General features: G+C 41.2%; 1 protein-coding gene across 6 annotated transcripts in view; it reads left to right on the top strand.

The window, feature by feature from the left end:
- Positions 1 to 15,039, top strand: part of TNRC18 (trinucleotide repeat containing 18) — a 968,701-nt gene that overhangs the window by 423,071 nt on the left and 530,591 nt on the right. For all 6 annotated transcript variants that reach the window (XM_056534534.1, XM_056534539.1, XM_056534536.1 and 3 more), the window contains exons 10-11: positions 3,601 to 4,365; positions 4,486 to 4,664. In XM_056534534.1, coding sequence (XP_056390509.1) covers positions 3,601 to 4,365; positions 4,486 to 4,664 — 944 coding nt within the window. The remainder of the gene's footprint in view (positions 1 to 3,600; positions 4,366 to 4,485; positions 4,665 to 15,039) is intronic.

Below are 15,039 nucleotides of genomic sequence, written 5' to 3' on the forward strand. Positions count from 1 at the left end.
CTAGCAACTATCCAGAAGCAGATATATGCATTATGCAGTGCAGCTCTCGATTTGAGCACTGTGTTAATAGGGTTTTAGTGACAGAAACTGATTATTTCAGTTTTCTGTCACAGTGCATGATTGGACTGTCAGTGTAAGGCCATGTTCACACAGCGTAAAAATGTGCACAATGTCTGCATGGAAAACACGTGTGAACATTCCGCACATTTGAATAATCCTGGCGGATGCTAGGACTGCTCGGAAATGCACCCTCTCATAGACTGCAATGCATTTCTGAGCCAAATCTGCAAAAACAATAGACCAAAGTAGACAAGTAGATGTTTCTGGATAAAATTCCACTGTGTGAACCGAGCAACAGAATCCCATTGAAATCAATTGGACTCTGCTGCAGGGGAATGTCCGTGCGGAATATTCCTGCCAAATTCCATGCTGGGAGTAGTAGTACCTGTAGTAATAGACAGATCGCCCCAGGTCTCAGTCCTGACACCCGATGCGATCGTCCATTATATAGCACAGATGCCGCTGTATACATCACTCACATCTCTGCTCTGTACTCCAGCCAGTGATGTAAATATAACATAATTCATTCATAATTTCCACCCAGAGCTGTGATTGGCTGCAACCATTCGTCTGCAACCAACCATAACTGAGGGAAACATCAATGAGTGAGTGGCCGGCCCGGAGTATAATGCAGAGCAGGGATGCGAGCGATGTATACAGTCGCTCCATCTCTGCTATAGACAGGACGATCACAGCGGGTGTCAGTAGTGATACCCGCTGTGATGTGTCCTTAAGCAGGCACTACTACTCCCAACATGGAGCACACTCTGCTCCATGCTGGGAGCTGTAGTACCTGCATTAATAGACAGATCGCAGCGAGTGTAACTTCTGACACCCGCTGCGATCTGTCTATTAATACAGGTACTACAGCACCCAGCATAAGGCAGAGTGTGCTCCATGTTGGGAGTAGTATTACCTGCAGTTATGGAAAGATCACAGCGGGTATCACTCCTGACACCCGCGGTGATCCACCTGTATAATGTATAGAAGCAGCAGCCGCTCTCCTATGGTCCCCTGCACGGCCATATATATATATATATATATATATATATATATATATATACACATTCCGATTTCCCACAGAGAGCTGTGATTGGCTGGAACCATCTGGCCAATCACAGCTCTCTGCGGGAAATATGAATATGTGCATATATACGTCAGGGCAGGGGACCATAGAAGAGCGCCCGCTGCATCTATACATTATACAGAAAGATCGCAGCAGGCGATCTGTCTAATAGTACAGGTACTACTACTCCCATCATGGAAAAGTGTGTTCCATGCTGGGAGTAGTAGTACTAACTAAAAAAAAATTAAAAAGATAAAGAAAAAAAGGTGAAAAACACACACAATACATTTTTATAATTGTCGGATACATTTTTATTTCCCCCCACACATAAATTGATCCCTGTTTAAAAAGTAATAAAATGTTTTTTATAAACAATATAATTTCGTTAGATACAATTTTTTCCTTCACTACTGTATCTTTTTTATTTTTATTTTTTTATGGTACCCTACGAAATTTTATTCAAAACAGGTATCTCCATGACTTATTCGGATCGCTAAAGTCCAAAAAAGAACAAAAAATGCCTGCAAAAACGCCAAAGTTAAACCCCACATATCGTTTTTCTTGGCGTTTTCTAACTCCCATAGACTTCTTTTGGAGCAAAACGCCACGATTTTGACTAAAAACGCCGGTTTGAGCGACATACAGCGTTTTTTTTCAAAACGCTGAGGAGCTAGAAAAACCGCAAAAAAAGTGAAAAAACGCCAAAAAGGATTAAAAAACGCCAAAGTGAAAAAGCACCAAGTGGAATAAGAATTTTGCGATTTCTCATTGATTTACAGCTAACATCTGGCCGGAAAGTTTTTTGGCCAAAAAAAATGCCATTCGGCAGAATTGGCGTTTTTCTTGGCATTTTCACAAAAAAGACCCAAGTGGAATCCTAGCCTAAGACCCAAATGGGCGGTGTCCTTAAGGCTAGGATTCCACTTTTTTTTTTTGTGAAAACTCCAAGAAAAACGCCAATTCTGATGTTAGCTGTAAATCAATGAGAAATCGCAGAATTCTTATTCCACTTGCCGTTTTTTCACTTTGCCGTTTTTTTAATCCTTTTGTTTCCGTTTTTTCACTTTTTTGCTTTTTTTTCAGCTCCTTGGCGTTTTGAAAAAAACGCTGTTTGTCGCTCAAACCAGCGTTTTTAGTCAAAATCGTGGCGTTTTGCTCCAATAGAAGTCCATGGGAGTGAGAAAACGCCAAGAAAAACGATATGTGGGGTTTAACTTTGGCGTTTTTGCAGGCTGTTTTTAATCTTTTTTGGGCTTTAGCGATCCAAAAAAGTCATGGAGATACCTGTTTTGAATAAAATTTCGTAAGGTACCATTAAAAAAAAAAAAGATACAGTAGTGAAGGAAAAAATTGTATCTAATGACATTTATATTTTTTATAAAAAAAAAACATTTTATTACTTTTTAAACAGGGATCAATTTATGTGTGCGGGGAAATAAAAATGTAGCCGACCATTATAAAAATGTATTGTGTGTGTTTTTCACCTTTTTTCTTTATCTTTTTACATTTTTTTAGTTAGTACTACTACTCACAGCATGGAACACACTGTTCCATGATGGGAGTAGTAGTACCTGTACTAATAGACAGATGCAGCGGGCGCTCTTCTATGGTCCCCTGCCCTGACGTATATATACACATATTCATATTTCCCACAGAGAGCTGTGATTGGCCAGATGGTTCCAGCCAATCACAGCTCTCTGTGGGAAATCGGAATGTGTATATATACGGCCGTGCAGGGGACCATAGGAGAGCGGCCGCTGCATCTATACATTATACAGGTGGATCACAGCTATACAGGTTTATCACAGCGGGTGTCAGGAGTGATACCCGCTATGATCTTTCCATAACTGCAGGTAATACTACTCCCAACATGGAGCACACTCTGCCTCATGCTGGGAGCTGTAGTACCTGCATTAATAGACAGATCGCAGCGGGTGTCAGAAGTTACACCTGCTGCGATCTGTCTATTAATGCAGGTACTATAGCTCCCAGCATGGAGCAGAGTGTGCTCCATGTTGGGAGTAGTAGTGCCTGCTTAAGGACACATCACAGCGGGTATCACTACTGACACCCGCTGTGATCGTCCTGCCTATAGCAGAGATGGAGCGACTGTATACATCGCTCACATCCCTGCTCTGCACTATACTCCGGGCCGACCACTCACTCATTCATATTTCTCTCAGAGCTGTGATTGGCTGCAACCATCCGGCCAATCACAGCTCTGGGTGGGAAATATGAATGAATTATGTTCTATTCACATCACTTGCCGGAGTATAGTGCAGAGATGTGAGCGATGTATACAGCGGCATCTGTGCTATATAACGGACGATCGCATCGGGTGTCAGGACTGAGACCCGGGGCGATCTGTCTATTACTACAGGTACTACTACTCCCAGCATGGAACAGTGTTCCATGCTGGGAGTAGTAGTACTACCTAAAAAATAGAGAAAAAAGTAATATATTTTTTTTTTCAGATCCTGCAAGTGGATACTCAGTGCCATGTCTTCAACCAATAAATGTTAAAAATGCAGAAAGTTTTGATTCTGTTATAAAATTATCTGAAATAAAGGCACATCATTGTCACATTGAAACCCCTTTGGATCTCAAATCTGGCCATCTACTCGAGGAATATACGGCAGCTGAGTCAACAACTGACACAGTTAAAACAGAAGATTTACCTTTCATTAAAAGTTGTAAAATATCTAATGACCAAGATATTTGTACAGTGTCTGTGGAATACCAGCATTTTTTATTTCAAGAATCAGAGCCCCCAGAAGTAGCTGAGAAAGATGATGAAGGAAAGATGGAAAGTCTTTCACCTTGCAATTTCGAGATTACTCATAGCAATGGAAAAGGTACGTGTTCAACTCAAACAGACTTCTTCAATACATTTGAGTCTCCAAGTATTGAAATGGATTTTGTAGCAATAACTGAACAATCCCCCAAAACAAATGAGATCAGGAATTTGAGTATGATTAATGAAAGCACATGTACAGATAGTGTGGCATCTGGACCTCTTAACTGTAAAAAGGAAGACACGTGTTCTAAACCTTCTGATCCTCTGGCTGGTATGAATGCACTGATTGCAGCATCTGAAATGCCCCAAGCCTGCTGTCTACCACTCAGAAGTACATCAGTTCTGGTTCCTGATATATCAGCAGACAGCTCTCTTCTCCAAGGCATAATGCTCCTAAGTGAAATAGCTGAAAGTGAGTGCGAGAGAAGAAAACAATTGCATGGTAAGTTTATTTTTAAGAATTTGTTTTGTGGTTAACGGCTATAATCACCTGTAACCTGTAAACCGAAGATGTTACTTGGAAATGTATAGTAATGTGATTTTTTTTGTTTCCACTCACTAGATTTGCAAAGCTGTCTTATTAGACCTTCTCTTGAAAGCCTGTTGGCTGCTAGCTCTCAAATGTTAATGGATTTTTTGTCTTCACCAACTTTGGATTGCTTAAAAGCAGGATCAATCAGATTGCCCCGAGAACTAACTCCTAATAAAAAATATAGCTGGAAACAAGAAAAAAGTACAATGGTGAGTCAGCATGACATTTTTTTTATTATACAGCAAAGGTAAACAGGCTGTATATTCTTTAACTAGTTATATATCATAAATATTTAACTGTTCGTTTAAGATTAAAATTTTATTAAATTGCTGCGTAAAGGAATTATCTTACTAAGAAAACCCCTGTCTGTGTGCCTTTTTTTTTTTTTTTTTACAGCATATGTACATCATAGTCATGAGCCCCCTCTCTTTTTCACTTTCTGATTACAACCTATTGTTTCTGACTTTTTTATAATTTTTTAATAATTTTCATTACAACTTTTTTAAAATATTTTTGACAAACAGACAAGGACTGGTCGCTCCTGAATAAAATACATGACCATTACAGGCCTCTGCTTGTAACCCAGCCCCAGGAAAGCGAGAACAACCAGAAACTCACAGGATCTGTAAACGACCCAGGGTGCCTGCCACTGTCTTTCGCAAATACCAAGTCGTGTCTTTAAAAGGAGTCTTAACCGAGATTATTTCTGTATCTGATAAAAAGACAGATATAAACATCTTCCCATTCTTTTAAAAGGATTTAGCTGATTTATCTGCTGCTCTACTGCATTCTAACTGGTCCAAATGAAGATAACGTTTCATCTTAAGGAGAACCACTGCTACCGTAGGCATATCTGCCGACAACCTCTGAGAGTAACCATCTATTCCATACTAATATAAACAGATGAGTCAACAGTGTAAGATGGTCATCATCCCTTGGAACGTGTAGAAGAATAAGAAGAGGACCAACTTGGAGCCTTATGCCTAACTTATCATGCAGTAAGTTGGAGAGAGACCCAGGCAGGCATGAAACTAAATCAAATCATTGTTCCCCACAATTCGGGCATGCTTCCATGTGGCCAGGGTGATAATCTGTAGGTAGAGTAAAACCATATATTGCGTGATGAAGGATTTTAAATTGGGTCTCCCACCACACCTCATTCACTACCACCTTCCTCACTTTTACTCACCCCTCTAGTATAAGCATCCCCAGGTCAGCCAATTTCCGCTCCCAGTAACAAAACAGAGATTTAGTAAGGGCCTCGCTCCTCCATCTAAGTATTTTTCAGTAAAGGTTTGATTTAAAAAAATGCTAATTATTGAAACTTTTTATAAACGCGTCAAAAGAAGTGTTACCTCTGTGTATTGGAGAAAATGAATAGGACCATAGGCCTCTGGTAAGGTATAGTACAGAAGTTCAGAAGGATGCAGAACATGGCCCACTCTAGACACCCCTGCCTCCCTCCACACCCGATACAACACGTTCTGCTGAGCCAGCAATAACTCCAGATGGGACTACAGAGGCATGTCTGTACTGAGGAGAAACAAAAGACTTATAGGGTCAATGCAGGCTTTCCTGGGGGCTATCACTTTGCGTAAGAGTAAGCTACCCTTAACTTGCCTTGGCAGTGCCGAGTATTGGGTGTGTAGTAAAGCTCGAAGGGTCTAGGCCCCCACCATGACTGCTTCTAGATTAACATTAGAATACATACTAGACCCTTTATCCAGTCCACCCCATGTCTGAGCAGGCATACCAAATTGTTATGCCTAATGTCTGGGAAATGTAGGCCCCCCTGTTATTTTCTGCAGTGCTATCTTTGGCCTCTTATTTCCACATATAAATTTAGTGAACTTGGAGCATAACATTGCATCACCCTTATGTTTAAGCAATATTGGTATAGTTTTCATGGGGTAAAGTAAGAAAAATCATATTTTTTTATAAATGACATCAAGCTAAAGATGGAAGAGGTAAGGATTGCCATCTACGCAGTTGGGAAATTATTTTCCGGAAAAGAAGAGGGTAATTTAGCTTGTATTTATACCCAGGAGAGCGGCCCACGTGAATCCCCAGATATCTCAGGGAGGTGTACGAGATTTGCACTGGAACAGCAAAGTCCCCATGAGGTAAGGAGAGGAAAAACAATTTTATGTCCAGCAGGACACTCTAAGTAGGATTCACCTTAAACCCAGATACCAAGCCATAGGATTCCGAAAACCTTAGGAAGATCATTAGAAAGAGGCTTTGAAAGGAACAAAAGAATATCATCCACAAAAATCACGGCTTTCAACTCTGAATACCCTCCATGTCTGAAGCTGTATTCAACACTCGGGACAGAGGTTCTGTGGCCAAATTAGAAAGTAACTGGGACAAGGGACATCCTTGTCTGGTTTGCCTCGACTTGATAGATGCTCATTATGAGTTGGAATCAGAAGCCTCCTCTCTTCGTGCTGAAGTCATAAACCTGGAAGACAGGTCGTGGTGGAAAAACGTTAAGTTTAGGGGGATCCTGGAATCAATCCCCCCATCTACCCTCAATAATTTCCTCCAGAACTTTATCAAAATGGTGCTCCCCAACTGCACAACCCTGGATCTTGTTATTTATCAGGCACCTAGTGTACCCAAACATCTAGCAGAGGAAATAGACATTGACATCTTCATTATTTTCATATATAAGAAGAATTAATGGTTGCCACCAGGAAACCTTTCTCTCTCTCTCTCTCTCTCTCTCTCTCTCTCACAGGGGACTTTAGTAAATTAACCTTGTTCATTGCAGAATAATTGCGACACTTACCTCAGCCCTGAGAGAAAACAAGCTCCGATACCGCTGGGGTTTCCCTGTGCCTCTCCTAATCCAGCGAGATAACACACTACATTTTATCAGATCACTGAAAGAAGGTTGCCAACTCCTTCACAAATGGAACTTACCTGATATTCCACCCTCCTTCTTATATATTTTCGGCAACATATACCAATATGAATTCTTAGGATGTAGGGGGAGCAGTTTTTCCGCTGTTTTGATGGTTATACCTTTTTCAGTATATGTTCTCAAAAAGGAACGTAATCTATTCATAACTTTAGTAAAAGGATCATTAGGGAGCTTATCATAAGCCCTCTTATCAGTAACGGGGTACTCCAGTGCTTAGACATCTTATCCCCTATCCAAAGGATAGGGGATAAGATGCCTGATCGCGGGAGTCCCGCCGCTGGGGACCCCCGTGATCTTGCACGCGACACCCCGTTTGTAATCAGTCCCCGGAGCGAACGGGACGTCACGCTCCGTCCCTCAATGCAAGCCTACGGGAGGGGGCATGATAGCTGTCACGCCCCCTCCCATAGACTTGCATTGAGGGGCGGAGCGTGAGGTTACACGGGGGGCAGAGGCGTGACGTCACACGCCGCCGGCCCCGTGATCGACAGTAATCAGACCCGGAGCGAACACGCTCTGGGGACTGATTACAAACGGGGTGCCACATGCAAGATCACGGGGGTCCCCAGTGGCGTGACTCCCGCGATCAGGCATCTTATCCCCTATCCTTTGGATAGGGGAGTAAGATGTCTAAGCACCGGAGAACCCCTTTAAGTTGGTTAGAAGCTTCATTTTGATAATCCTTTTTATACCACACCACTATAGCTCCCCCTTTGTCTGCCTTTGAAAAGATGATGCCATGATTGCTAGTAAGCCAATCTAATGCTTTCTTTTCACCCTAGTGATGTTAGGCTTGGGTTGAGGGTATAGGAGGGCTTTAACATCTCTGCAAACCACATGCTGATGGAATAATTCAATTGCCCCTCCTGGAATAGTGGCAGGAATAAATCTAGAGGTGTTGCCTCCAACAAATTTTTTCTGGCTCTTACTTTCTGTTATATTAAGTGGTAGGTCGGTAGCTAATTCTATAAGATCCATAAGGCTATCTGTATCAGTTTCTCCCAGATTTTTAATAGGTATGAACCCTAAAGGGCTGATGGTACATTGCTGCTCTCCTTCCTTATATCTTTCAATATTGGTAGTGGTCTTAGATTTGGACACTGCAAAAAAAAAATTTGGATTTAATTTTCTTATGCTTTCATGAAGATCTTCCTCAAAAAGAGTCATGCAACCCAAATTTAAGGCTTTTTACTGAGAACAGACACACAGTCGGAATGGAGTTCTCGATCTGTAAGGTTAACTACAAGGGTCTCAGTGTCTATTGTTGACATGTCATAGTCTTTCTTTTCTTCTTTCTTTGTGGCATGCCTCTTCCTCCTGCCACCCCAGAGGGTCTTTCTCCTAAAGGGCCTGAAGGACTGTAGTTGGATGTCGTGGGAGTGTTCACGTCTGACTGGGCATCATCGGAGGTACTAGACTCAGTCTCTGTAGATAAATAATCTATAGTTTTTTTTGTTTTTCTTGTATGCCATTTTCTTATAGGAAGTACGTTTATTTCTCCTCATTTGGGACAGTTTTTTTTTTTACTGACCTTTTTTTTTTACTGACTTTTATTTTACGTGATCGTTTTATTGGGAAGGGTGCCCCAACAAGGTTCTTATGGATGCTTTCCAAAAATGTCATTTCCGGTGAATGACGTGCTCTATTGATCGTTTATATACTGACCATTTTATTGTTTTTGTGCACGCCTGATGAAAGGGCTATCTCGGCCCAGAAACGCGTTGTGTGTTAATAAAACAGTGACTCTTACCGTTTCTGGTCAAGTTTGAATTCATCACTACACTGGCAACGCAGTTTCAATATCCATTGTGTGAGCTCTCCTATGGGTTTATAGTTGTCTGACAATTCATGGAAGCAGTCACATGGGCGTGAACTAAATTTTAACAATGGGAGTGATTATAAGGCAATGCACTGGATTTTTTTTGTCAGCGGGGAAATCCCATCATGTTCAAAGTCCCACTTATCACTGAGGAATTTATCCCATTTTGTGCTCTGGATAATTTGCTGTAATGAGGATAATTTTTTCTCCAAATTAGTCATAAAGCTGTTGAATTGTGCTTCTGTCAGCCTTGTCCGTAGTTCACATTTCGCTTTACAAAGCTCTGTAGTTATTTCTTCATATTCCGAGGTGTTTTTCTCTATTACTAGGTTTTGAAGGTTTAAGGAATGCTGGAGGTGACATGCGTCCCACTTCTTGACAAAATCAGGATCATTGGTAAACTGAGATGGAGTTTTGTAAGGTCTTAGTCCTCCAGGCGTTCTCATATTATCGCCATACGCTTTCAATGAATTAATGGTCCAAAAGACTCTGGTTTCTTTTTCAGCAAGAGAACGGACTTTAAACTCCAGTGCTTTGGTGCTGAGCACCTGGATTGATCTTGTGCCCGCTTTCCCTGCATGGATAGGCAGAGATAAAGCTCCTGCAGTTTTTTTTTAGTTTTTGATGGTAACCATGGTGATGGTTTTCCCCCACCTTTATAAATACACCTGTACACGTGAACAAACCAGAGGCCTGACGAAGCACTGATTGCGCAAAACGGACCATTGCCCAACCCACTCCCCCACCCCTCTGCATCCGTCCGCACTCCCACATGTGGTGGAACGCTACCTAGCTGTGATGCAATAAAGAAGTTTGCTGTTCCCTAAAGACCAGGTGAGAGCTCCATTCTTTCAATTCTTTCATGAAATATGTCTTGGACTTATCATGTGAGCACCTGAAAGGTCCTCTTACCAGAGAAGCCTAGCAGTACAATTTTTAGTGAAGTAGCAGTATTACCTGTTGTGGATTGCCTAGAACACTTTTTTGTTTCTTGCCTTGAGCACGCGAAGACTCAACTATATGGATTCCGGTTCTACCACTATGGATACGGACGTAACTGCAGGAGCTTTATCGCTGGCTATCCATGCAGGGACAGCGGACTTGGAGGAATTGTTCACTACATGCAAAACACAAGATCAACTCCAGGTGCTCAGCACCAAAGCACTGGAGTTTAAAGTCAGTTCTCTAGCAGAAAGAGAAACCAGAGTCTTGTGGACCATGAATTCAAAAGCGTATGGCGATAATATGAGAACTCCTAGAGGACTAAGACCTTACAAAACTCCATCTCAGTTTACCAATGATCCTGATTTTGTCAAGAAGTGGGACACATTTCACCTCCAGCATTCCTTAAACCTTCAAAACCTAGTAATAGAGAAAAACACCTTGGAATATGAAGAAATAACTACAGAGCTTTGTAAAGCGAAATGTGAACTGCGGACAAGGCTTCATGACTAATTTGGAGAAACAATTTTCCTCATTGTAGCAGATTATCAAGAGCACAAAATGGGATAAATTCCTCTGTGATAAGTGGGACTTTGAACATGACGAGATTTTCTCCTGGGGAAAAAAACTCCCATATGAGGAGAAATAAACGTACTTCCTTTAAGAAAATGCATACTAGAAAAACAAAAAAACTACAGATTATTTAAACACAGAGACTGAGTCTAGTACCTCCGATGATGTCTAGTCAGACGTGAACACTCCCACGACATCCAACTACAGTCCTTCAGGCCCTTTAGGAGAAAAAGGCATTCCACAAAGAAAGAAGAAAAGAAAGACTGTGACATGGCAGCAATAGACACTGAGACCCTTGTAGTCTACCTCACAGATCGAGAACTCAGTTCCAACTGTGTGTCTGTTCTCAGTAAGGGCCTTAATTTTGGGTTGCATGACTCATTTAAAGAGTAGCTATCATAAACTAATCTGTCCCTAAAACCCTCAAGCATATGTCCCTGACTAACCTTGACACTAATCCTGGCTTTTATTTTCTTTTATTTTGTTCAAAACCCTCCCTTTGTACCTCTTTTCCAGGCTTATCAGCCTGCACATTCGTCAGTGGCTCAGTGAGGGAGGAAGTGGGCGTGGCCCGGCAGGCTAGACGTCATGTGAGGCTTCACAGGGCTGGCTTCCGCCCTTCTTCCTGTATGCTGCTCTCACTCTCGGGAGCACGCATACAGGCTAAGTACAAGGCAGGGACGGCAGCTTCTGTATCTCCTCCTCCTTGCACGTGCCATACATAGTGGAGGAATGTCGGAGTACAGAGCTGCCATGCCCTGCATGAAGAAAGTAAAAACATAATACTGTATACATTTATAGTTTGGATGGAATAAATTTCTATATCTCTATTTTCATCATTATCTATACTGTATTGCTGCAGTTTTACCCAGTAAGCTTATGTAGAAGGTAAAACTGCAGCCTTACAGTATAGATGGTAATGATAACAGTGAATTTGTTTCATCCAAAAATATGCATAATAATTATAATCTGTTAATGAGCGTGCATACCATGCTGGCTCATTACATGTATTGAGCCAGCATGCTATGCACACTCAATATCATGTAAATTGAGCAAGCATATTATGCACATTTATTATCATGTATTGAGCGTGCATAGCATGCTGGCTCAATGCATGATATTGAGCGTGTATAGCTTGCTGGCTCAATACATGTAATGAGCCAACATGGTATGCACGCTCATTATCAGATATTGAGCCAGCATGGTATGAACCAGCATGCTATGCACGCTCAATACATGAAAATGAGTGTGCATACCATGCTGGCTCAATACCTGATATTGACTGTGCATAGCATGCTGGCTCAATACATGATATTGAGCGTGCATAGCATGCTGGCTCATTACATGTAATGAGCCAGCATGCTCTGCACACTCAATACCATGTATTTAGCCAGCATGCTATGCATGCTCAATATCCGCTATTGAGCCAGCATGCTATGCACGCTCAATATCATGTAATGAGCCAGCATAGTATGCATTATTAGGTATTGAGCCAGCATGGTATGCACACTCATTATCAAGTATTGAGCCAGCATGGTATGCACGCTCATATTCATGTATTGAACTAGCATGCTATGCACGCTCAATACATGAAAATGAGCGTGCATACCATGCTAGCTCATTACATGAAAAACATTTATTTTCATGTATTGAGCATGCATACCATGTTGGCTCATTACATGTATTGAGCCAGCAAGCTATGCACCCTCAATATCATGTAATGAGCCAGCATGCTATGCACGCCCAATACATGAAAATAAATGTGCATACCATGCTTGCTCAATTCCTGATAATGAGCGTGCATACCATGCTGGCTCATTACATCAACTATTGAGTCAGCATGGTATGCACACTCATTTTCATGTATTGAGCCAGCATGCTATGCACGCTCAATACATGAAATTGAGCATGCATACCATGCTGGCTCGAAACCTGCTATTCTGCGTGCATACTACGTTGGCTCATTACATGTATTGAGCCAGCATGCTATGCATGCTCAATATCATGCAATGACCCAGCCTGCTAATCACGCTCAATACATGAAAATAAACGTGCATAGCATGCTTGCTCAATTCCTCAAAATGAGCGTGCATACTATGCAGGCTCAATACCTGATATTGAGCGTGCATAGCATGCTGGCTCAATAGATGCATAACATGCTGGCTCAATAGCTGATATTTAGCGTGCATAGCATGCTGGCTCAATACATGCATAACATGCTTGCTCAATAGCTGATATTGAGCGTGCATAGCATGCTGGCTCAATACATGAAATTGAGCGTGCATACCATGCTGGCTCAATACATGATATTGAGTGTGCATAGCATGCTGGCTCATTAAATGTATTGAGCCAGCATGCTATGAATGCTCATTATCAGCTATTGAGCCAGAATGGTATGCACGCTCATTTTCATGTATTGAGCCAGCATGCTATGCACGCTCAATATCAGCTATTGATCCAGAATGGTATGCACGCTCATTTTCATGTATTGAGCCAGCATGGTTGCTTAATTACTGTTAATGAGAGTGCATACCATGCTGGCTCAATACATGAAAATGAGCGTGCATTGCATGCTGGCTCAATACCTGATAATGAGTGTGCATGCCAAGCTGGTTCATTACATGTATTGAGCCAGCATGCTATGCACGCTTATCATATATTGAGCCAGCATGCTATGCAAGCTCAATACATGAAATTCAGCGTGCATACCATGCTGTTTCAATACCTGATATTGAGCGTGCATAGTATGCTGGCTCATTACATGAAAATGAGCGTACATACCATGCTGGCTCAAAATATGTAGATAGATAGATATGAGATAGATAGATATGAGATAGATAGATAGATAGATAGATATGAGATAAATATGAGATAGATAGATATGAGATAGATATGAGATAGATATGAGATAGATAGATAGAGATTAGAGATGAGCGAACTTACAGTAAATTCGATTTGTCACAAACTTCTCGGCTCGGCTGTTGATGACTTATCCTGCATAAATGAGTTCAGCTTTCAGGTGCTCCCGTGGGCTAGAAAAGGTGGATACAGTCCTAGGATACTCTTTCCTAGGACTGTATCCACCTTTTCCAGCCCACCGGAGCACCTGAAAGCTGAACTCATTTATGGAGGAAAAGTCATCAACTGCCGAGCCGAGAAGTTCGTGACAAATCGAATTTACTGTAAGTTCGCTCATCTCTAATAGAGATAGATAGATAGAGATAGATATATAGAGATAGATAGATAGATATAGAGATAGATAGATAGATAGATAGATATGAGATAGATATAGATAGATAGATAGATATAGAGAGATAGTTATAGACAGATAGATAGATAGATAGTGATAGTGATAGATAGATAGTGATAGAGATAGATAGATATTAGATAGATAGATAGATATTAGATAGATAGATAGATATTAGATAGATATAGGTAGATAGAGGTAGATAGATAGATAGAGGTAGATAGATAGAGGTAGATAGATAGAGGTAGATAGATAGAGGTAGATAGATAGAGGTAGATAGATAGAGGTAGATAGATAGAGGTAGATAGATAGAGGTAGATAGATAGAGGTAGATAGATAGAGGTAGATAGAGGTAGAGAGAGATAGAGGTAGAGAGAGATAGAGGTAGATAGAGAGATAGCGGTAGAGAGAGATAGAGATAGAGATATAGAGGTATAGATAGAGATTTAGAGGTATAGATAGAGATTTAGAGGTATAGATAGAGATATAGAGATATAGATAGAGACATAGATAGATAGAGATATAGATAGATAGAGATATAGATAGATAGAGATATAGATATAGATAGATAGATAGATAGAGATATAGATAGATAGATAGATAGAGATATAGATAGATAGATAGATAGAGATATAGATAGATATAGAGTTAGATAGAGATAGATATAATTATACTTACCTAAATATAATTCTTCCTCCGATGGGGGTGTGGTGCAGATTTCTCCTCTCTCTGTCCCCTCTCTCTCTCTCACAATCTATACTGCAGCTCAAGCTGCAATGAGTAGAAGGAGGAGGTGCAGGGGCGGGGATATGTAAATTAGGCGCGCCGCACGCATACGAGCACTGTGCTCGCTCTCTGCCTGTTTCATATACAGGCAGAGAGCGAGCCGAGGACGCGCTTTTCGGACCACGCTGCCCGGCCAGCAGTGGTCCGAACGTGCCCTGCGTGAGGGTCCGAACGTGCCCTGGACCATGTAGGGTGACACCTAGTGGCCAGGATTGCAAATGTAAAAAAAAGTATGAAAGGTACATTATTTTAAAATAAAATATATTACAAAGATTGTTATTTATGCATAAT

The sequence above is a fragment of the Hyla sarda genome, chromosome 8, assembly GCF_029499605.1.
Source record: "Hyla sarda isolate aHylSar1 chromosome 8, aHylSar1.hap1, whole genome shotgun sequence".
NCBI classification, from domain to species: Eukaryota; Metazoa; Chordata; class Amphibia; order Anura; family Hylidae; genus Hyla; species Hyla sarda.